The sequence below is a fragment of the Panicum hallii genome, chromosome 9, assembly GCF_002211085.1.
Source record: "Panicum hallii strain FIL2 chromosome 9, PHallii_v3.1, whole genome shotgun sequence".
NCBI lineage: Eukaryota > Viridiplantae > Streptophyta > Magnoliopsida > Poales > Poaceae > Panicum > Panicum hallii.
This window is the reverse complement of record NC_038050.1, coordinates 35,567,779-35,591,616: the sequence shown is the minus strand read 5'-3', so window position 1 is coordinate 35,591,616 and position 23,838 is coordinate 35,567,779. Positions and strand designations below refer to the sequence as shown.

General features: G+C 44.0%; 1 protein-coding gene across 12 annotated transcripts; it reads left to right on the top strand.

Annotated features, from left to right (window-relative positions):
• The first annotated feature begins 528 nt into the window (after positions 1-528).
• On the top strand, positions 529-23,803 carry LOC112878330 (protein MICRORCHIDIA 1-like). Of its 12 annotated transcripts, none has more exons than XR_003225686.1 (22): positions 535-669; positions 744-833; positions 1,554-1,588; positions 1,706-1,784; positions 1,932-2,021; positions 3,888-3,963; positions 4,056-4,149; positions 4,240-4,368; positions 5,306-5,404; positions 6,288-6,392; positions 6,467-6,616; positions 6,879-6,971; positions 8,015-8,066; positions 8,136-8,247; positions 8,541-8,740; positions 9,410-9,474; positions 15,678-15,760; positions 16,578-16,624; positions 22,100-22,142; positions 22,226-22,332; positions 22,501-22,529; positions 23,561-23,803. XR_003225686.1 is itself a non-coding variant. In XM_025942782.1 (21 exons), the coding sequence occupies exons 1-19, from the start codon at positions 567-569 to the stop codon at positions 22,328-22,330; spliced, it is 1,803 nt and encodes a 600-aa protein (XP_025798567.1). In that variant the 5' UTR covers positions 535-566; the 3' UTR covers positions 22,331-22,332; positions 22,501-22,529; positions 23,561-23,803. The 12 variants fall into 12 exon arrangements, 6 of the variants coding, with proteins under 6 accessions (XP_025798571.1, XP_025798567.1, XP_025798566.1 ...); XR_003225685.1 differs by lacking the exon at positions 23,561-23,803 and adding an exon at positions 22,619-23,532; XR_003225683.1 differs by lacking the exon at positions 16,578-16,624 and having other exon boundaries at positions 22,475-22,529.
• Positions 23,804-23,838: the final 35 nt, after the last annotated feature.

Genomic DNA, 23,838 nt, shown 5'->3' with positions numbered 1-23,838 from the left:
AGCTATCCGATCTTATTACGATCCACATGTTCCAGTGTATTCAGTGTGTTGATCAAATTTTGCGTTAACATTTTGACTTGGACGTAGATCGCTGGCGTCCACCAGAGCCGCTTAGGGTAGGGGTGGGCGGCAACACGGCGTTGCTCTGTGCCACCATGGAGGGTAAGTATGTTTTGAGGTTTTCAATCTAAATTTATAGCTTAGGTTAAGAAAAATAATCTTTTGCACGAGAGAAAAGAAAGTTATTAGTGGAAGAAGAATTTATTTATGTACCATAATACATACTAGACCTTCGTTATATCCTGTAGTTATTTATGCTCTACCTTTTTTTTATCAGTTTTACGTATCCTATGCAAATATGTCCAATACGTTGCTACAGACAAAGATTTGGATACGTTCGTATACGAGATGGATCAAAATCTACGTATAAATGAGAAGTTGGACCAAACTAAAAATTAAAAATTAAGGTGAAAATGCTATGCACTTTAGAAATAGATAAAGTTATGTCAGCTATATTGAGTTACTAGCAACTGCGGGGAACTTGCAAGGGCCTGCAGCTAGTTCCAATGCCAGTAGCTATGGCCGGCGGCGGTCGAGTCCTTGATTGCCGCAGTTTCTGGAAGGCCGGCGCGTACGAGGCCCCCGCCGCCCCCTCCCACGAGTTCCAAGGTTCCTCTCTCTTCATCGAATTCGCCATCCTCTTCGCTTTGCTGCTTGCTCATGGTGCTATTTTGTGGCGTCAGATGCCCTAGAGACAGGGGACTTCGACCGCGCTCGCGTGCACCCTAAGTTTCTCCACACCAACGCGACCTCCCACAAGTGGGCTTTCGGAGGTTGGTGCCTCAACGCTGTTTCTCTCGCCTGTTCCGTGATTCTTTGGGTATTGCTGCTGTGGTGCTGAAGTGGGAGCCCAGGGCGTCGGGGTTCTACAGTACAGGGTTTCATTCTTATTATTGTTAGGTCAAGGAGGGGGAAAATTTTATGCAACTGAAAGACTCATCCCCTGATTGATGGGTATGGCACTGTTGTTGCTGCACATAACAATCGTATTTGATCTTGATGGAAGAAATTTTTAGCTGATTATGTAACTGTGGTACTTATATTGTTTGATGAGCCTGTTATGTCAAATGAGATAGACGTAAGTTTGTTTGGGTGAAGAGTAATCCCTTGATCGATGGGAATGGGTTAGGGAAACACTGCAGTGTTTCCTGTTTTGTGTAATTGTGCCTGATTATATTATGTACAAAGCTTTTGTGTGACTTCCGCTGAGTGTGGAATTTATTCGTAATCCAATTTGTAATGATCATGCTGAATCTATCAAGATCGGATGCAAATTGTGCTCTAGCTTTCACTTTCTGGCAATCTAGCACTTCTAAGAGTTCTGGCAATTTAGTAACTTCCCGTAACAGATTCATCCCAAATGGTGTTCTATTGGAAAAAATAGTTACAGCTAGATGATTCAGAGATGGCATTCTTCATCTTTTCTGTTCGAGATATCTGTGTGACTGGTCAATATTCCCTTACATTTTATTTCTTCTTCTTTTCTGTTGCAGCTATAGCTGAACTTCTTGACAATGCGGTGGATGAGGTTTGTAGTATCTTCTGAAAACTTAATACATTTTTTGCTCAAAACTAGCTGAATTTTCTCAGTTTGTTATTGGTATATGTTGCAAATGGCAGTAACTATTTTCTGATATTGTCTCAGATAAACAATGGTGCCACGTTCATAAAAGTGGATAAAAGCATCAATTTGAAAGACAATAGCCCAATGCTAGTTTTCCAAGGTACTAAAAAAAAACCAAAATCCATTATAAAGCTTAATGTTGGAATATACTTAGTATTTTTGATAAGTGGAATATAATCAGTTGGATAGGATGGGGTAGATCAGAGTCTTTCCTATAGTAATTTCCGCTAACATGGGAGTTTCACAGATGATGGAGGAGGTATGGATCCTGAAGCTGTTCGTCGATGCATGAGTTTAGGATTCTCAACCAAGAAATCTAAGACCACTATTGGCCAGTGTATGTATTATTTTGTTTAAACTTGATGATTTTATGACCTAGACTACATGAAAACACTTTCATATAGATGCCTCCTACTGAGCTCCAATAATTTAGTCTTGGAGATTATGCACTCTACTTTCTGGAGGAATACTGCTAAATGATGAGATGAAACAAAAATAAGATGGGTTGTTTATTCATAGTACTTGAGTTATGACATGATAAAAGTCTTCAAGACTTTGACTAACATGAAAACACTTTCATATAGATGCTCCTACTGAGCTCCAATAATTTAGTCTTGAAGATTATGCACTCTACTTTCTGGATGATGAAATGAAACAAAAATAAGATGGGTTGTTTATTCATAGTACGTGAGTTATGACATGATAAAGTCTTAAGCATATTTAGTACTTAATCCTTTTAAGATCCCTTGTGTGCTTATTTAGTTGTTGTACTCTTGTATAGGATAGGCTTTATTGATGTAATATGATAGGCATGAGCTGAGGTTTTGTCGAACCAATTCAGTGGACTTCATTTGTGTCACTTATATATATTGATGAATTGATGTTTAAGAATAACATTGAAAGAGTTACTTTTTTGTCAAGTCTTAGTGGCAAATGAAAAATCTTAAGTCCAAGGTCCTATCTGGATACATTGTTACTGTACAAAGGAAAGCCAGACAGTATGGCTTGGAGTAGAGTGGAGTATAAAAAGTTACTGCAGATGGCTACAGGGATGGATACTTCGGATTTGCAGAGACAGGATTGTTAGAAACAGGATGGGATGATATAACTTATTAACTTTAGATTAGATGGGAGAGAACTATTTCTTGCTTCCTTCGGTTTATTGCACAGATAACTATTATATGGTATTAGATGTTTGGGCCCTCCTAGTTCTAGAACCTGGAACTTAATTTGGACTCTGTGTAGTTTTTTCCGTAACTTACTCAACTGATCATGGATCTTGGGAGCATGGATCTTGTGGAAACATAGAAATTCTTGTGTTTTTGATGGGATGGCTCCAAACTTGCAGAAGGCCATTCAAGATTTCAAGGATGAATCACACCTTTGGCAGTTTGCTGGGGCTAAGGGTCTTGTTACCTTGGGTCTCGATGGGGTCCCAACTTAGTGTGGGTGCTATTGCTGGTCTGGTCCTATGTGTGTGTTGCTTTGTAATTAGTCTCACCTAGACACCGACTTCCCCACTCTGGTCCAAGGTGGGGGTTGTTACTTTGTAATTGGACCATATTTCCCTCTTAATACAAAGATACGCAGCTCTCCTGCGTGGTCGAGAAAAAAAAACTCAACTGATCATAACTGGGAGATTCCTTGACCTACCAACTGTCTCTCTGAACTCTTTTCAAATATAACAGGATTGGGTAGTGGGGATTTGGAATTTTGGATACAAATTCATAGAATGTAATTCAAGTTAAAACTTACTAATGTTTATAGAGCAATCCCCATCATGCAAACACCCCTAAGTTTGAGATATGTGGTTGTCAAATTGTTGGTGACTAGCCTTTGGGGACCTTCAAATGATACAATGTGCTACAGTTGATAAGCTGTTTCTCACATAAACGTAAGTAATATTTACTTGTATATCCTATGTACAAGATTGGTATTAAACAACTCAAGATCTTCCATACGAGTTGCGATTTTGTTGCATAATTCAAATCTCAAATAGATCTGATTGTTTGCTGAAACTCATAGACATCTAAACCTTACATTGAAAGAAAAGGCTGCTATGTTCTAGCTGCTGCTGATTTTCTTAGTTCAAGCCACTCGTATAATTTTTTTTGTTATATCTAGCTGCTTTGTAATTCTGTGTAAAAAAAATCTCCTGTTATTCCTATCTATCATTACTTTCTTACCTTTTTCTACTGCACAGATGGAAATGGCTTTAAGACAAGCACAATGAGACTTGGTGCTGATGCGATTGTTTTTACTCGTGCAATCCGTGGAAGGTAAATGTGCATAAGAAAATTTGGAATTGATTTTTTGTAGGATTCATGGCACTTCTGAATCCATTCTGTAATTATTAATAATTTTCACATAGTTTGTTCTCCTGCAGTGATGTTACATTGAGTATAGGTTTGCTCTCCTACACTTTTTTGAGGAGAACAATGAAGGATGACATAGTTGTCCCAATGGTATATGAAATTTTCAAGCGGTATATGTTTCAAGCAATGTTGTTCGTCTGTCTGGGACTCTGGGTCTTACATTTTCCATTACTGTTGCAGCTCGATTTTAAAATCCAAGATGGGGACATTGTACCTTTGGTGTATGGTTCACAGGGTGATTGGGATAGTAGCCTAAAGATAATACTTGATTGGTCTCCTTTTTCTTCAAAGGAAGAACTTCTGCAGCAGGTGAGGCGTATTCGTTCCAGGCATTTAGTCAATCTGAATCCAAGTACTGGTCTTTTTCACAAATGAGTAACTGTGGTCCTACACTAGACAGTAGCTAACATATTTTGGATGGAGCTATGTTTATCCCAATTATAGTGAAGTGCTTCAGCTATGCGACTCTGCAGGACCCTGTAAAATTGAGTTGTACTCCGGATCAGATGAGGACACTCATCATAATCGTAGTTGTTTAAGTTGTACGATCCTACAGTTCTAGACAACTTTGTAACCCTTTTCATCCACAACAGCCAACTTTAGTGGTCCATATATGATCCTATTGATTCTTTGTTAATTGTGAATGAAGTTATTTGCTTTCACAAATTAATCTCCTTGAACAAGAATTGGATATATGATATATAACCTTTAGTTAGGCAGGTTATATTAAATTTATCATATCAATAATGGTTAGGACTGCCTGATATATAACCAGGCTTATTGTAGTCGTATAAGCAGCATCCCAATCCTCTAGCCTCCTGTTGTGAAACCGAGGGATTTTATACATATCAAATGTCAAATTTAGAACCAAAGTAACCTACAATGAATCATTCTACTGGATGATACATCTAGGGGTAGCACCAATGTAGCATACAGACATTGAGGAATACTTTTTTTTTTTGTGGCGAAGTGGGTGTATGTTTGTTGTTATCTTTTCTTGTGCCCTCACTCAGAATTTCTTTTGTTCTTTCCCAAAGTGGCACCCAGGCTTGTTTTTTCATCAGTGCTATTTCCTGTGTGGCATGCATGCTTTATGTGGTCGCAATTCTTTATGACAAGCTAAACTGGTTCTCTTATTTTTCTGAAGCTATTCAATAAGCAAGTTCAGCATCAGTTTCGTTCTTGCTGATAAGCAGCAACTTTTTCTGTATACTTGTATATTGACAGTGTTCATATATGCATTCAGTTTCAGGATGTTGGTAGCCATGGAACTAAAGTGGTAGTGTATAATTTGTGGCTGAATGATGATGGCCTTTTGGAACTTGACTTCGAGGATGACGATGAGGTGAGTGTTCATATAATTTTCATTGCAAGTATACAATGGCTCTGCATATTGTTTTGGTTGTGTGCCTTTACGGCAGCAACAACCGCAACACACGTTATTGTATTCTTTCTTGGTTGTATTTTATTTGCACACAGGAGGCCAGTAACAGAAATTAGCCAGATTAGACATGTCAAATATAATTCTAAAATTTGCTATGGGGGAAGTTATCTAGTTAGTTTTGATTTATACTGTCCTAGTGATAAATCCTCTGAAAACTACCTGACTGATCTGTTCTATGTAAATTTCCTCGAGGAAAAAAGTAAGTATAATTGTCCTAGGGTTAATATATTTACTTGATTAACTATATTCTCAAAGGAAACTAATGTTTGCTGTAGGAATCTGGGTTCAAATACAAAAACGTTTAGTTTCTCTTTGTGTTGCCCATGTAGGTCGCTAAACTTGCAGTTTATAGCACCCAAAATGTGCAGTTTACTTCTTTGCCCTCTTGAACTTGCACCATTGTCTTTGTCTAACTTGATGCCATGAACGGAAGTAAAGTTAAGTGGCCTAGGCAAGACAATCACACATGTTTAAGGGGGTTGGTGAGTGCATTGTTTGGGAGCCAGGTGTCAGGTGTGACAACTACGCAAGTTCAAGGGCTCAGATAGTAAATCAAAAGTTCAGAGGGCTAGGTGAGATGATCATTGATCGCACAAGTTTAGGGGCCTCCAGTGCAATTCCTCTTTAAAAAATGTCACACATGAGAATCACGAAATCGACATTGATTTTTAAACTATGGTTCTTGCATTGCATAGCCACTTTTCTGTTCTACTTTTATTATCCTCCCTGCTTGTTTTGAACACTGGGTTATTCATATCCTTATCTTCTGATGCCAATTTTTCAGGACATATTGCTTAGAGATCAAGGTAGTGCAAGTGGGGGAGTCACAAAGGGCCAGAAAGAAATTGTTCAGCAACATATATCCCACAGACTCAGATTTTCATTGCGAGTAGGTTTTCTTTCTAGTTCTGGATTTTTTTCCGTCTTTATTATCTGGATGGTAACACGTTTCTCCTTGCGCAGGCTTACACCTCCATCCTTTACCTCAAGAAGTTTGATAATTTCCGAATTATATTAAGAGGAAAACCTGTTGAACAGATATGCATCATTGATGAATTGAAGTTTAAGAAAGTTGTCACTTACAAACCTCAAGTCTCACATGATTCTCGAGTGGTAATTAATATTTTTTGCAATTTCAATCCCTGTTATCTTGTTTCTTATTTATGCAATTTCTCTCCAACTAGTAATTATGCTCATGATTTCATCAATAGTTCCTCTTTGGCAGTTTGGCTGTATGAGTGGGTCAAAAGTTAGAAAAGCAGTCACTTTCTTCTTTTCCTTTTTTCTTTTGGTCATGAAATGGTTACTTCAGTTCTTTGAAATTAAATTTCTTTTGTTTGTATGCTTGCTTACTATGTTTCAATTGTAACTGTAGGTCTCAGTGAAAGTTGATGTTGGCTTTGCAAAGGAGGCCCCTATTCTGGGCATTTTTGGGATGAATGTCTACCACAAAAATCGTCTTATAATGGTAACATCCAACCCCACCCTCCAACAAAGATCTGGTTACTTCCCCCACTTTTTTATTTTTTATGGAAGTTTCTGTTTTTATTACACGTCTTGTTGCTAAGATATCAGCATTTATCTAAACCCCTTGTGTGTGTTGTGTATTGGGGAGGGGATGTCTCAGCCTCTCCCAGTGTACTTTTTTCTCTCTTAATGAAATGACATGCAGCTTTCCTGCGTTGTTCGAGAAAAAAGTCAGCATTTTAGATCAACATTTCTCCTAACGTCCAATAATGCGCATGTGTTGTTTCTGGTTCTGGGTATTTAATATAATTGATGTATGAAGTTTTGTGCAAGCATGCCAGCCAAGCATACACTATGTATATCTATTAAGTAATACTTTTAAGAGGTCCATTTTCAGCTATCGATAGGCAATAGAGGCTTCTTGTTTGTACTACTTTCCAACTAATCAGCTACGGCTTCTCGAGATTTCAATTAGTATATTTGTGGAATAAAACTAGAGAAAGGATATAATACATGCCCATTTGTTTTACTATTCTTTTCAGTTATCTCTTTTTCAATAATCGTAGTTTGCATTTGCTTGCATGTGTAATCCTGGTTGATGTCTTCATACGGGTGCAGAAATCTTTAGCTCCATTTTCAAGGCATTCAATATGACAATATGCGATTCAGATATATGCTGATGTCCAATTAATGCTTCATTCCCTCAGTCCTATTGAGACATCGAGAATTTTCTTTTCTTTTTTGAATGGTATCTAGACCTGTTATGTTAGGGATATCAAGCTTTCTAGCAAAAAGTTTTGATATGTTCTGGCAGATGTAATAGTTTCTGCAATAATTTTGCTGGTTTTTTCTTAACATAATGAGAATTGTCTAAGTGCTCCTCATCAATTCGACGTATTATAATTGTTTGGCTAATGTTATTTATAATGTGAAATCAAGGTTCCAAGCTGTGCAAATCATCTTAAATGCACAGTTCTAGAGATTCAAATATTATAGCCAATTTTTGATTGGAGCTAAGGTTGTTAACCTTTCTCCCTTTTACAGCCCTTCTGGAAGGTCCTTCAGGAGGGATCTAGTAGAGGGAGAAGTGTAGTTGGTGAGTTTCATATGTTCACTACTGCATTTATTGTTATTTATCTATGGGATGACAAATGTCATGATTCAGGTGTACTTGAGGCAAATTTTATTGAGCCGGCACACGATAAACAAGATTTTGAGAGGACTCCACTATTTATTCGTCTAGAAACAAAACTTAGACAAATTATTGTTGATTTCTGGTAAGTGCTTTATGCTATTTGGTTCAGAGCTTTCCTTGTGCACTTCAATCTTCAAGGAAAATAGGCATTTTGTTCCTATATTTAATCATCGCTGAGTATACCACTTGTCCATGTCCAATACTTATTAAAAGGTTATGTGGTCACATTGTCATAAGCAAGCATTCAACTAGTTGCAACACTCCTGGGAACTGAGCACTGTATTGTAATTGATGTTACAACTTCTACTGGGCAAAGGATTAAAATATTGCAGAAAGGAAAAAAATTAAATTTGTATGTAACCTATGTATTTGCAGGAAAGAAAAGTGTCATTTGATTGGTTATCAGCCAACTGATCCACATTTAAGATCCCAGTATAAGGCCACCCTTAAAGATTCAGGTGGTCCAGCTCAGGTTCACCATAAAGCTTCCACTGCCCGGAGGACTGCAGGGCTGTCGTCAAATTTGCTACCAGAGACATATGACGACATAGCAGCTGTTGGGTTGGCAAATAATGGTGCTCAATACTACCCTATTTTTTTGTTTGTACTAGTATTTTACTATTTTATGTGTGGTTGAATTATTATAAAATCAAATAGTTTTCCTAAGATGATGGTGCCTTTTTTCTTTTTTTCATTTTGTAAGGTTGTTCATTTCCTCAGTTATGGGGTTTTATGAACCTGACACTGTGTACGCCCCCTTTTTATTTCCTACCTTAATGAAATGATATGAAGCTCTCTTGTGCCGTTCGAGAAAAAAAATACTGTATGCTAAACTGCCAAGAGGTCTCCAACAGCCCAACTATCTGATTAATGTGGAATTCATGTGAAAAGTTCTGTTGAATCTTGGCCTTGGCAACATGATAATTGATAACATCTGGAAAAAAAGCACATTTATGGAAACCATGTCATGCCTTAGGGGCATCAGCAAGTTTATTGTGGCTGCTGTGTTATGAGATACTCTCAGTTGCACCCATTGTTTGATCTATTTATCTTAATTTTTTTTGTTCCATTGTTTGCTTTGTTTTTACTATGCTCATCTTAATTCTTGCACTTGAAATGGCGGTTTTATTTATCATAGACTTAGTTCATGATTTCCTTGTTTTAAGCATTTTTTACATGAGAATCACTGATAACATATGGATTTTTTAATCGTATTTATGCTCTTGCTTTGTTCTTCTGGCCAGGTTCTCATTTGCAGTCATGTGGCCAAGCGGAAGAAAACAATATGGAGTCAGAAGGCTTGGATGAGGTCTGTTCTTTTTAGGCTTTTAATTGAGTTTGGTTTCTATTTAGGTGCTTTTATCCTCCCATTTCTTTAGATCATCATAGCTCTTGAGAAAAATACACCGTTAGCTACCCTTTGCATCATACCCTTTACATCGAGCAAGCACGTCCATCGCTTGGTAACGCAGAAACTAATCAAACAGATGACTGAACTTAGGCGTCCAGTTGATTGGTTAGGAATATTATTTTTTTCCCTCAAGATGCATGAGGGCTGTTTATCTTTGTATTAAAGAGAGAAGAAATGGTACCAGACTCACAAGGGAGTTGAAACCTCTTTTCAACTCTATGGTTTGCCCGATTCCACCAGTCTGTAAACACCGTGTCATCTGTGCCTGAGTGTGAGTAGAGAGGCCGATGTGCGATAAAAGCTGTGAAAATGCCAACTCTTTCTATTTTACATGTCAGACCATCCTTTCAGATATGGTTGTCGATGATTGCCAAAAGTATAGTGATAAGTTGCGTAGAACATTTTGGTTTTGTGATAGGTGCAAAGAAGTGCAATCTAATGAATTCTTTGGACTGCTACACATACTTGTAATTTTGTGAAATTGCTCAATTTATTATTGTAACGTAGGGTCTCTAACAGGTAAGTTAAGAGAACTAGTCGATGTAGCAATTGGGAGGCGTGTAAATATTCTATGCGTGCAGGAGACTAAATGGAAGGGCCAGAAGGTGAAGGAGGTGGAGGGTTCTGGCTTCAAGCTTTGGTACAGGGGACAACTTCAGGTAGGAATGGTGTAGGCATCTTGATCGATAAGAGCCTTAAGGATGGAGTTGTAAATGTTAGGAGGCAAGACGACCGGATTATCCTAGTGCGGTTGGTCATTGGAGATCTGGTTCTGAATGTGATCAGTGCCTATGCCCCTCAGGTAGGTCTTAGTGAGAGTTCCAAGAGTCAGTTTAGGGAAGACCTTGATAGCATGGTTAGCACCGTGCCTATCAGTGAGAAGCTCTTCATAGGAGGAGACCTCAATGGCCATGTGGGTGCGACTAATGTAGGATATGAGCGAGTACATGGGGGTTTCGGGTGTGGTAGTAGAAACGAGGGGAGGGGGGAGGATGTTTTGAATTTTGCGTTGGCCTACGACCTGCTGTTAACGAATACCCTCTTTAGAAAGAGAGAGTCCCATCTAGTGACCTTCCATAGTGGACAATCAACAACAACAACAACAACTTAGCCTTTTGTCCCAAGCAAGTTGGGGTAGGCTAGAGATGAAACCCACAGAAAACAAGAATAAGAAACACATAAAGGGCACAAGACAAAGGAAGAGTTAGGGGTTAAACAAAAAGTAAAAAAGGTTATGGTTCAGGTACGTTAATTGCTAATCTCCAAGCACTCCTATCCATAGCTAATTCCTTAGCGATATTCCACTCCTTAAGGTTTCTCTTAACCGTCTTATCCCAATTTAGTCTAGGTCTACCTCTACCTCTCTTTACATTATCGCCCCGCTTTAAAACTCCACTACGCACCGGCGCCTCGGGAGGCCTCCGTTGTACATGTCCAAACCATCTCAACCGATGTTGTATCAACTTCTCCTCGATAGGTGCCACCCCGACCCTATCTCGAATCTCTTCGTTCCGGACTCTATCCTTTCTTGTATGCCCGCAGAACCAACGCAGCATACGCATCTCTGCTACACTCAGTTGCTGGACATGTCGATTTTTTGTAGGCCAACATTCAGCACTGTATAGCATCGCCGGGCGAATCGCCGTCCTATAAAACTTACCTTTTAGCCTCTGTGGCACCTTCTTGTCACAGAGGACGCCAGAAGCCTGCCGCCACTTCAACCAACCGGCTGAAATTCTATGCCTAACATCTTCATCAATGTCTCCATCTTTCTGAAGCATTGATCCTAGATACTGAAAAGTATCCTTCTTGACCACCACTTGACCTTCGAGGCTAACGTCCCCATCCTCATGCCTAGTCGGGCTAAAGTCGCACATCATATACTTGGTCTTGGTCCTACTCAGTCTGAACCCCCTCGACTCTAACGTGTGTCTCCACAGCTCTAACTTCATATTAACCCCTGCCTTACTCTCGTCAACTAGCACCACATCATCAACAAAGAGCATACACCACAAGGGATATCACCCTGTATGAACCTTGTGACCTCATCCATCACCAAAGCAAATAGATAAGGGTTCAATGCTGACCCCTGATGTAGTTCTATTTTAATTGGAAAGTCACTGGTATCGCCATCACATGTTCGAACACAAGTCATCGCATCCTTGTACATATCCTTGATGAGGGTAATATACTTAGTTGGGACTTTGTGTTTTTCCAAGGCCCACCACATGACGTCTCTCGGTACTTTGTCATACGCCTTCTCTAGGTCAATAAAGACCATGTGTAAGTCCTTCTTCTCCTCTCTATATCTCCCCATCAACTGTCGTACTAAGAAAATCGCCTCCATGGTCGACCTCCCAGGCATGAACCCAAACTGGTTTTGGGTCACCCTTGTCAATCTTCTTAGGCGATGCTCGATAACCCTCTCCCAAAGCTTCATCGTATGGCTCATCAGCTTAATCCCCCGGTAGTTAGTACAACTTTGAACATCTCCCTTGTTCTTGAAGATCAGTACTGATATACTTCTCCTTCATTCCTCCGGCATCTCGTTTGATCGGAAAATTAGGTTAAAAAGCTTAGTTAACCATACTACCGTCCTCTCGCCCAGGCATCTCCACACCTCAATGGGGATGCCATCAGGACCCATCGCTTTACCTCCCTTCATCCTCTTCAAAGCCTCCCCTATCTCTGCCTTCTGAATCCTCCTTACAAAGCACTGTTGGTATCATCAAATGAGTCGTCCAACTCAAAGGTAGGACCCTCATTTTCCCTATTAAACAACTTGTCGAAGTATTCTCGCCATCTGTCCTTGATCTCCTCATCCTTCACCAGAAGTCGATCAGTCCCATCCTTGATGCATTTGATTTGGTTTATGTCCCTTGTCTTCCTCTCGCGGGTCCTAGCGATCCTATAAATGTTCTTCTCTCCTTCCTTCATACCTAGCCGTTGATAAAGGTCATCAAAAGCCTGATCTTTCGCTACACGTACAGCTCGCTTTGCAGACCTGTTCGCTAATTTATGCCCTCGATGTTGGTTGCGCTCTTGTCGAGGTGAAGGCGTTTGAAACACTCCTTCTCTTTAATAGCCCTTTGCACCTCGTCATTCCACCACCAAGTCTCTTTCACTTCCTGCTTGTCTCCCCTACTCACACCAAACACTTCTGAGGCCACCTTCCGAACACATGTCGCCATGTTTAGCCACATATCATCTACATCTGCTCCTTCTTCCCAAGGCCCCTCGTCTAGCATCCTCTCCTTAAACGTTTGTGCCTCTTCCTCTCTAAGCTTCCACCACTTCGTTCTCGCAATCTTGGCACATTTGTCCCGGTGGGCACGTACCCGAAAACGAAAATCCGCCACCACAAACTTGTGTTGGGGGACAACACACTCCCCAGGTATCACCTTACAATCTAAGCAGGCACGTTTATCCTCTCTCCTATCAAGGATAAAGTCGATTTGGCTCGAGTATTGTCCACTATGGAATTCACTAGATGGGTCCTCTCTCCTATCAAGGATAAAGTCGATTTGGCTCGAGTATTGTCCACTATGGAATTCACTAGATGGGACTCCCTCTTTCTAAAGAGGGTATTCGCTAACAGCAGGTCGTAGGCCAACGCAAATTCAAAACAGCCCCCCCTCGTTCCTACTACCACACCCGAAACCCCCGTGTACTCGCTCATATCCTACATTAGTCGCACCCACATGGCCATTGAGGTCTACTCCTATGAAGAGCTTCTCACTGATAGGCACGGTACTAACCATGCTATCAAGGTCTTCCCAAAACTGACTTTTGGAGCTCTCACTAAGACCTACCTGAGGGGCATAGGCACTGATCACATTCAGAACCAAATCTCCAATGACCAACCGCACTAAGATAATCCGGTCGTCTTGCCTCCTAACATCTACAACTCCATCCTTAAGACTTTTGTCGATCAAGATGTCTACACCATTCCTACCCGAAGTTGTCCCCGTGTACCAAAGCTTGAAGCCAGAACCCTCCACCTCCTTCGCCTTCTGGCCCTTCCATTTAGTCTCCTGCACGCATAGAATATTTACACGGCTCCTAATTGCTACATCGACTAGTTCTCTTAACTTACCTGTTAGAGACCCTACATTCCAACTACCTAGACGAATTCTAGTTGGCTCCGCTAGCTTCCTTACCCTTCGCACCCGTCGAGAGAAATGCGAAGACCCTTGCTAATTTTTCACTATACCCGGGCGCAGATGTAGCGCGCCACAGAGGATGAATTTCTTATGGGTTTCATTTCCATTAGAGTGGCTGATTTTTTACGCTGGTTCGCCAAACCTAACACAACCCTCCACATTTTCTCATCGCGGGCTTGGGACCGGCAATACTCGAGCCAAATCGACTTTATCCTTGCTAGGAGAGAGGATAGACGTGCTTGCTTAGATTGTAAGGTGATACCTGGGGAGTGTGTTGTCCCCCAACACAAGCTTGTGGTGACGGATTTTCGTTTTCGGGTACGTGCCCACCGGGACAAACGTGCCAAGATTGCGAGAACGAAGTGGTGGAAGCTTAGAGGGGAAGAGTCACAAACGTTTAAGGAGAGGATGCTAGGCGAGGGGCCTTGGAAAGAAGGAGTAGATGTAGATGATATGTGGATAAAGATGGCGACATGTGTTTGGAAGGTGGCCTCAGAAGTGTTTGGTGTGAGTAGGGGAGACAAGCAGGAAGTGAAAGAGACTTGGTGATGGAATGACGAGGTGCAAAGGGCTATTAAGGAGAAGGAGTGTTTCAAACGCCTTCACCTCGACAAGAGCGCAACCAACATCGAGGGCTATAGATTAGCGAAGAGGTCTGCAAAGCGAGCTGTAAGTGTAGCGAAAGGTTAGGCTTTTGATGACCTTTATCAACGGCTAGGTACGAAGGAAGGAGAGAAGGACATTTATAGGATCGCTAGGACCCGCGAGAGGAAGACAAGGGACATAAACCAAATCAAATGCATCCAGGATGGGACAGATCGACTTCTGGTGAAGGATGAGGAGATCAAGGACAGATGGCGAGAATACTTCGACAAGTTGTTTAATGGGGAAAATGAGGATCCTACCTTCGAGTTCGACGACTCATTTGATGATACCAAGACCAAGTATATGATGTGCGACTTTAGCCCGACTAGGCATGAGGATGGGGACGTTAGCCTCGAAGGTCAAGTGGTGGCCAAGAAGGATACTTTTCGGTATTTAGGATCAATGCTTCAGAAAGATGGAGACATTGATGAAGATGTTAGGCATAGAATTTCAGCCGGTTGGTTGAAGTGGCGGCAGGCTTCTGGCGTCCTCTGTGACAAGAAGGTGCCAAAGAGGTTAAAAGGTAAGTTCTATAGGACGGCGATTAGCCCGGCGATACTATACGGTGCTGAATGTTGGCCTACAAAAAGACGACATGTCCAGAAACTGAGTGTAGCAGAGATGCATATACTGCGTTGGTTCTGCGGGCATACAAGAAGGGATAGAGTCCGGAACGAAGAGATTCGAGATAGGGTCGGGGTGGCACCTATCGAGGAGAAGTTGATTCAACATCGGTTGAGATGGTTTGGACATGTACAACGGAGGCCTCCCGAGGCTCCGGTGCGTAGTGGAGTTTTAAAGCGGGGCGATAATGTAAAGAGAGGTAGAGGTAGGTCTAGACTAACTTGGGACGAGACGGTTAAGAGAGACCTTAAGGAGTGGAATATCGCTAAGGAATTAGCTATGGATAGGAGCGCTTGGAGATTAGCAATTAACGTAGCTGAACCGTGACCTTTGTTACTTTTTGTTTAACCCCTAACTCTTGCTTTGGCTTGTGCCCTTTTTGTGTTTCTTATTCTTGTTTTCTGTGGGTTTCATCTCTAGCCTACCCCAATTTGCTTGGGACAAAAGTCTAAGTTGTTGTTGTTGCTGCTGCTCAATTTATTATTGTAGTCTCTACCTAGCACAATTAGGAATCCCAGCGTCCTGGGTCATTGGCACTGACCAGAGTGTTACAATGACATTTACTTGGTTGCTTTTGTTATATACAATCTTTAATCAATCATAGCATTCCTCCAAGTAAAATTGCTATTACATCCGGCGATTTCTATTTTTTATTTTTGCTGCATTCAGGATCTGGTAGAGTTTGGCTCTGGTGTTCTCGATCCCAATTTTGTTGAGAAGCTGAGCGAAGAAAACATTGCGCTGTTTACAAGGTAAATTGCTTTACTTTTGGTTCATGTATATGGGGGAATTTGAACAAGATATGGTCCTTTTGAATATTATTATTGCAACAGTTGTTGTAGAGTTTCTGCATGGACTTTGCAATTGCTGATCTTGTTAAAATTAAAATTTAAGCATGATTTTGATAATGAATATATTACAACTTTATGTCCTGTCCATTTGGCATATAACACACTCCATTTTCTCCGTGTATCATGTTTCTTATAAATAAACATCCTATTAAGGGCGTGTTTGGCATCACTCCAACTCCAGAAAATTCGTGGAGTTCTTGGAGCTGCTCATACCCAGCTCTAGAAATTCTTGGAGCTAGAGTTGTAAATAAATCAAGGGTCTTTTGCTGAGTCATTATATTTTTATTTTAGATTTAAAATAAAAATATAAAATATTTTAATCTATTTTACAAACTTTAGCTCCAGCATGGATCTCGGAGCTTGAGCCATGCCAAACAGGCCCTAAATCCCTAATTTAGCTTTATAAACAGCCATGGACAGAATATTTGCCTTTATGGTACCTGTATGATTGACATGCTACAGTGTATAATTAGGGTGCATCTTGTTCACAACTTACTGTTTATTTGACTGCCACAACTGGGGCCTATCTCACACGACAAAACTCAGCTTTTTATAACCTTGCTGCCACATTATTTTGTGCTAAGCCACTCTTTACCAAACCTAGTAGCAGCAAAGTTACTGAGGAATTAAACATGCTCCTTGGTAAAAGGCAGGACAACCAAATGGAGTATTATTTGCTTGTTTTGGGAATGCCATTTTTTTTTTCTTGAACATGCAGGATAGCTTTGGGAAACTATTTAGCACCACGGAATGTTCAGCTCACCGGTAATGGCAATATAAATCTCACGCGGTGTATTTGTTGCATAGTTACTTAAAGCTACCTAATCAGACTGTTGCGTGGTAATTTAGTTGTCTGATCTTGGTAAAGAAAGTTGAAGCCAGCATAGGTTAAGTGACTTCCTGAATGGCTGCGATACTATTCCAGTTATATGATACTCTCTCCATAGGGGCGAACTTTGACCAAGTCCATAGAAAAATATATTAACATCTACAATACCAAACAATTATACTATCAAGACGTATTTCATGGTGGATTTAATGAAACTAATTTGATGTTGTAGATTTTAACGCATTTTTATAAACACTTGGTCAAAGCTAAAGAAGTTTGACTTAGGAGAAAACAAAAACGGCCTACTAAAGAATCTTACAGAGGACAAATAAAAAACAACCTATCTTTTGGAATGAAAGGAATATGTTTTAAGTATCTAAGCGATCACCATAAACATAAATATCATAAACTGTTCTGATATGGGCTAACGATGACAGCTTTATTGAGGAGGAAATTTAGAGATAAACCCTAGCCAAATTGAATCCAGTTGGCCCTCCGAAGAGGCTTTGAACCTTAAGGACTCAATCACTGGCTGCGTAAACAATCTCAACTAGCCGGCTTATATAATGCCGTGCCTAACAACCCTAACAACCAAATCTGAACTTCCTAAACCTTGCTAACAAATTAATCTTCCTAGGCTGCCTGCTGATGGCGCCTCCTGCACTGATAGACCGGCCCACAAGGGCGTCCACAACACTTCCTCGCTATGAAACAGCTCGTCCTTGAGCTGGAAATCCGGGTGCTCCCGCTTGAAGGACGCTCACCATCTCCCAAGTAGCATCGGCAACTGGACGCCCGACCCACTGCACAAGGATCTGCCAGTCGCCACGGTTGAGACGAGCCTTCAACACCTTGGTAGGTACAGGCAGCACCTTGCCATTCTTGATTGGAGGCAGCTGCACGATTTCCACCGGCTGATGAACTTCTTGAGGAAGACGACATGGAAGACCGAGTGAATGCGAGCGCGCGGGGGCAGCACCAGACGATACGCCACGGCGCCCACGCGCTCCTCCACGCGGAACGGACCGTAGAACAGAGGCGCTAGTTTGCCCGCGGTCTTGTCCGCAATGGCGGCCGCCATCCGCTGGTGAAGACGAAGCCAAACCCAGTCGCCCACCGCAAACTGCACGTCATGGTGGCGACCATCGTACTAGTTGCGCATCAGCTCCTGGACGTGCAGCAGGCGCTCCTTGATCTCAGCCAGGAACTCATCGCGATCGCCCAGCTGGCGGTCGACGGCCGAAACCTTGGCGCTGCCTGGCTAGTAGGAGGCCAACGTCAGCGGGTCGCGGCCGTAGACCACACGTAACGGTGTCGTCTTCAGCGCCATCTGAAACGATGTGTTGTAGCAGAACTTGGCCCATGGAAGCCAATGTAACCAACTCTTTGGTCGATCCTTGGCGAGGCAACGCAGGTAGACCACCAAGACTCGATTTGTCACCTCCGACTGGCCGTCGGTCTGGGGGTGGAATGCGGTGCTCATGCGCAAGGTGACGCCGGCGAGCTTGAACAACTCTCTCCAGAATGCGCTGGTGAAGACGGGGTCGTGGTCACTGACGAGAGAGCAGGGGATCTTGTGGAGGTGGACGATGTTTGTCGAAGAACGTTGTCGCCACGGAGACTGCGGTGTAGGGGTGGCCGAGGGCGATGAAGTGGCCATACATGGAGAAGCGATCGACAACGGTGAGGACCACCGATTTACCGCCGACTCGTGGAAACCCCTCGACGAAGTCCACAGCAATGTCCACCCATAACACGCTCAAAACCTCCAGAGGCTGCAGCAACCCGGCGGGGTGGAGGTGCTCCATCTTGTTCTGCTGATAGATTGCACACCCCCTTGATGTAGTCGCGCACGAGTCGGGTCGCCCTGGGGTTGAATGAGGTGCGGAGGCGCTGCATGGTCTTCTGCACCCCTTCGTGACCTGCGCCGTGGGCCATGGCGAGAATCTTGGGCCATAGTCCGGACACCGTAGGGACGAAGATGCGTCCCTCGTGGAGGACGAACCCGTCCACGATGGACTAGGCGGCCATTGCCTCGCCCCACGAAATCATCTCCTTGGCGGTGATGATGTCCGCTAGGTGCTCTGCTTCTCGGCGAAATTCGTCAAAGCAGTCGAACGCGGGGGAAGAAATGGCGCGCGTGGAGATGATCTCCTCGTCACGGCGCGACAGAGCGTCAGCCACCGTGTTCATCTTGCCTGGGTTGAACTCCACGCTGAAATTGTAACCAAACAACTTGCTTACCCACGTGTGCTGTGGTATGGTGGAGAGGCGCTGATTGAGGAGGAACTTGAGGGCGTAGTGGTCCGTGCGCACCACGAACGGCCGTGCCCACAGATATGGCCGCTAGTGCCATACTGCCTTGACAAGGCCGATGATGTCGTGCTCGTACGCTGCGAGCTTGGCGTGCTGTGGCGCCACCGGCCTGCTGTAGAACGCGATTGGCCCGTCGTCCTGATGCAACACGGCCCCAAATCCTGAGCCGGAGGCATCGCAGTTTATGATGAAACGGGCGTCGGAGTCTGGTAGCTGCAGTGCTGGCCCGGCTATGAGTTCTCACTTGAGGACGATGAAAGCCTCCTCCACGGCGCTGGATCAAGAGAATGCCTCACACTTGAGGAGCTGGGTCAGTGGCCGGGCCACCAAGCCATAGTCCTGGATAAATTTCCGGTAATACCCGGTGAGGCCGAGGAAGCCCCGTAGTGCGCGCACTGTTGTTGGCGTTGGCCATGCTTGCACGGCCTCCACTTTGGCCGGGTCCATGGTGACGTTGCCGTCAGCGATGACGTGGCCTAGATATGCCACCGAGTGCTCCCCGAATGAGCACTTTCTTTGCTTGAGGGCGAGCCGGTGCGTGTGCAAGACTTGGAAGACGGTGCGCAAGTGCTGGAGGTGAGCAGACCACGACAGGCTGTAGATGAGGGTGTCGTCAAAGAAGACGAGGACGAACCGGCGTAGGAACGGCCGCAGGACGCGGTTCATCATGGCTCGGAACGTCGATGGCGCGTTGGTGAGGCCGAACGCCATGACGATGAACTCAAAGTGGCCGTGGTGGGTGTGGAAGGCGGTCTTGGCGATGTCCTCGGCGTGCATGAGCACCTGATGGTACCCACTGCGCAGGTCAAGCTTGGTGAAGAATCGCGCGCCCTTTAATTCGTCGAGGAGCTCATCGACCACAGGGATTGGGAACTTGTCCTTGATGGTCTTGGCGTTGAGGGCGCGGTAGTCGATGCAGAAGCGCTAGCTGTCTTCCTTCTTCCACACGAGCAGCACCGGTGACGAGACGAGCGACGTGCTGGTGCGGATGATCCCCTGTTGAAGCATCTCGGTGCGCTGCTTCTCGATCCCGTCCTTTAACTGCTGGGGGTAGCGGTAGGGGCGAACTGCGACTGGCGGCGTGTCTGGCAGTAGATGGATGCGGTGGTCACAGGCGTGTGGCGGCGGCAGTCCCTGAGGCACCTCGAAGATGTCCGCGAACTCCGCGAGGAGCAGCTGAAGCAGGTCGTTCGTGGAGCGGGCGTGTGCTGTCGGCGTGGCAGGCACGCCCGACCATTGGACGCGGTGATAAGCGCGCCAGAAGGACATGGTCAGGCGCCCAAAGTCCCACAAGATCGGCCCCAGCTTGCTCAGCCATTGGCAGCCGAGGACCATCTCGTATCCTTCCAGGGCGATGACGAAGAAGTCGATGCTGAACGTCTCGTCGCCGATGACGAGGGGGATAGCAGGGCAGAGGCCGATGCACGCGACCCGATCTCCATTGGCGACACCGACCGTCAGGCCGAGTCGTGGGGTCGGTGAGAGACCGAGGTGCTGCTCGGTGTCCTGCGCGATGAAGCAGTGAGTGGAGCCAGAATCCACCAGCGTGCGGATTGGCTTGTTGGCGACCACGGCGTCTAGCTGCATTGTCAGACTTGTGGCGACGCCGGAGAGTGCGTTGAGGGAGATCTGCACTTCCTCCTCGTAATCCGCTGGAGTGTCGCCATCCAGCTCCAGCAGGTAGATGCCGCGCATGGGGCAGTCCTGGATGTGTGCGCGGGAAAACTTGGCGGTGCAGTTGAAGCAAAGGCCGTCCTCGCGGCGCTGGGCCATCTGCTCCAGCGTTAGGCGAGTGAAGCGCGCTCCCGATGGCGGGCGCACCCGCTGGCCTGGTGGAGGTGCCGGCACCGCTGTTGGGGCTGGTGACGGGGCTGGGGTAGATGTAGCAGACGAGGACGATGCGTACGGCGACGTCGGCGCTAGGACGCGGTGCGTGCCGAGGCGAAGCGCGCGCGGCTGTTGGGGCGGTGTCATGCGTGAGCAGGCGGCGCTTGAAGGCGCGCACGAGGCTCATGGCGTCCTCAAGGGACACCGGTCGTTGCAGCTCGACGTCGACGCATAGGGGATCGCCGAGACCCGCGGTGAAGATGGCGATCTGTTAAAGCTCCGTCACACCGTCGCAGTGGGCCAGGAACGTCAGGAAATGCTCCTGGTAGTCAGCCACCGTCCCAGTGCGGCGTACTTAGATGAGCTCGCCAAGGGGGTTGCTGCGCGTTGGTGGCCCGAAGCGGATGTTCACAAGCTCGACGAAGCGTGGCCACATCAGAGCGCCTTAATTGCGTTCCAGGCGGAAGTACCATTGCTGCACCGCACCATCCATATAGAAGGATGCCAGCCATACCTTTTCATCGTCGGCGGTACAGGCGGCGCGGAAGAACTGCTCCCAGCGGTGCGTCCAGGCTATAGGGTCGGTGGAGCCATCAATCTTGGGGAAGCGCAGTTTGTGCGACGCCGTTGGTGACGCCTTTGTGGTGTCCGCGACACTCTTGTCCCGCGACCCCGCCAGGGACGATTCTGCGTAGTCGCGGTGGAGTGACTGGACATTGTTGCTGGCGACATGGAGCCGACCCTTGTCGACTTTGATTGAAGAGATCTTGCCCTCCAAGCCGGTGACCTTGTCGAGGATGTCGCCGATCATCTTCTTGAGGTCGGCCATGCTGATGTCGCCCATGGTGGATTAGATGGGATGGGATTGGGTGGGATACGTGGGGGTGGAAAAAAGATTGGCTCTTATTGAGGAGGAAATTTAGAGATAAACCCTAGCCAAATTGAATCCAGTTTGCCCTCGGAAGAGGCTCTGAACATTAAGGACTCAATCTGTGGCTGCCTAAACAATCTCAACTAGCCGGCTTATATAATGCCGTGCCTAACAACCCTAACAACCAAATCTGAACTTCCTAAACCTTGCTAACAAATTAATCTTCCTGGGCCGCCTGCTGATGGTGCCTCCTGCGCTGATAGACGCGGCCCAGAAAGGGGTCCACAACATGTTCCGTTAAATAATATTTAGTTCAGCCCATGGGTTCAGGTAATACTGAGGTAACCCATCCTGCACTCGTTCTTTGCTCACTGAAATTGAAAAAAAAAAATTACAGGCGTGAAGAGCTTCGACAACAAGATACACAGTTGAAGCGGAAGGTACACATGTCATGCTGAGCCATTAACAAGCGAAGTGAATATATCATCTCTCCTGTTCAGAGCTGAATGCTGTTTCTTTGTAGATTGGGGACCTGGAGCATGAACTGGAGGAAACAAAAAGGAAGTGCGGTCAGCTTGCTGCTGAGCTGAAGGTGCGAAAGAATCAGCAGAATCTTCCTTACATGTGAAGGTTAGTTTGGTTACATCTGACAACATGTTTGCTCTATGTGCTAGGGTTTCAGTTTTTGTGAAGGCTTGAAAGCCCTTATCTCCATGATTTATCTTGTTCAGTTACTATTATTTCTAAATCTCTTGCTATTCAAAATTTCTAGTTGATGAACTTTTTTTTTTCCTGAAGCGGCCAACACATGAGCAGCTAACTTGTAGGTAATGTTTGAAATTTGTCGTCTGGAACTTAATGAGTCTTCGTGCTGTTAGCACTCTTTAAGTAATTCATCTTGTTTGATTTGTGGCAGGTCTAGAAATTGTCTGGGGCTCAAATGGAATTAGCTAGCTTTTACTCCAAAAAATGATCTTGTTAAGAGTGTAGATTGCAATTTGAGTTTGAAATTTTCAAATTCTGATCGATGGGCATTGATTTTGGCGCCAAATAGACTTGTTTGTATGGTAGCTGTAATAGAGAGGGAGGTTTAGGGGTGGGAACCAATCAATTTGTTTTTTCCTGGTTAGTTCCATTTTCTTGACTCAAGGAATAAAATTAGTTTAGTGCATCATCAGTTCATTGTAATTACCATGCAATTACAAATAAGAATTTGGTTATCACTTGAGAAATACTACCTCTGTTCTTAAATATATGACAGACTTTTTTCGTTCATTTGACTTTTCATCTTTCCTATAAATTTTTATACATATAGGTAAATCTACAAGTCAAACCTAAAGTATATCTGATGATAGATCTAATGATACTTATTTTAATTTATTTGACTAATAGAGTAAGTAAATATTGTTGTTCTAAATTCAGAAAAAAGTCAATGGTGTCATATATTTAAGAACAGAGGTAGTATGGAATTAAGGGTCAACTTGTCCTAACTTGATCTAAAAATGCCCTTGCTTGCTTTTCTTTTAATGCAAAAAAGCACTCAATTATTTCATGATTAAAGTACTGACGACACATAAAGTGGTTCAGGGAGGTCATATCTACTTTTCAATCTACAACTTTGATTTTCTGCCTGTTCTTTGCATTTTGTTCATTTTGAGCTGCCTTGTCACTGATCACATGAAGTACTGACGACAGAAGGCATATTTATTGGGGGGCATCAAATGATAAACTTAATCAATAATGCCAACCATTGTAACTTCAAATTTCGTCTTTAATAAAATGGTGACCTAACAAGTAGACATTTTTTTCTGTTTGTTAGTAAGCAAGCTTGATTTATTTTGCGATTGCAAAAATGCAGGGCATATTTAGTACCGAGGACACAGGACAAGGACCAATTCTAACAACGAACTGGAAGGTGTTGAGAAGTGCTGAAACAGCATATAGTTTTGGCTAGTACAGAAGTAGGCTAACTAGATGAGCTGAAAAAAGGTGTAGGGTGTAAATTTTAATCAAGTGCAACAGAATGGTTATGTAAATTTTGACGACTGATTCCTACTGCTAACTTCCATTGCACAATGTTAGTAAGGCCTATGTTCCAACCTTTTGAGCATCAGGTACAACCCAAATTAGCTGCTG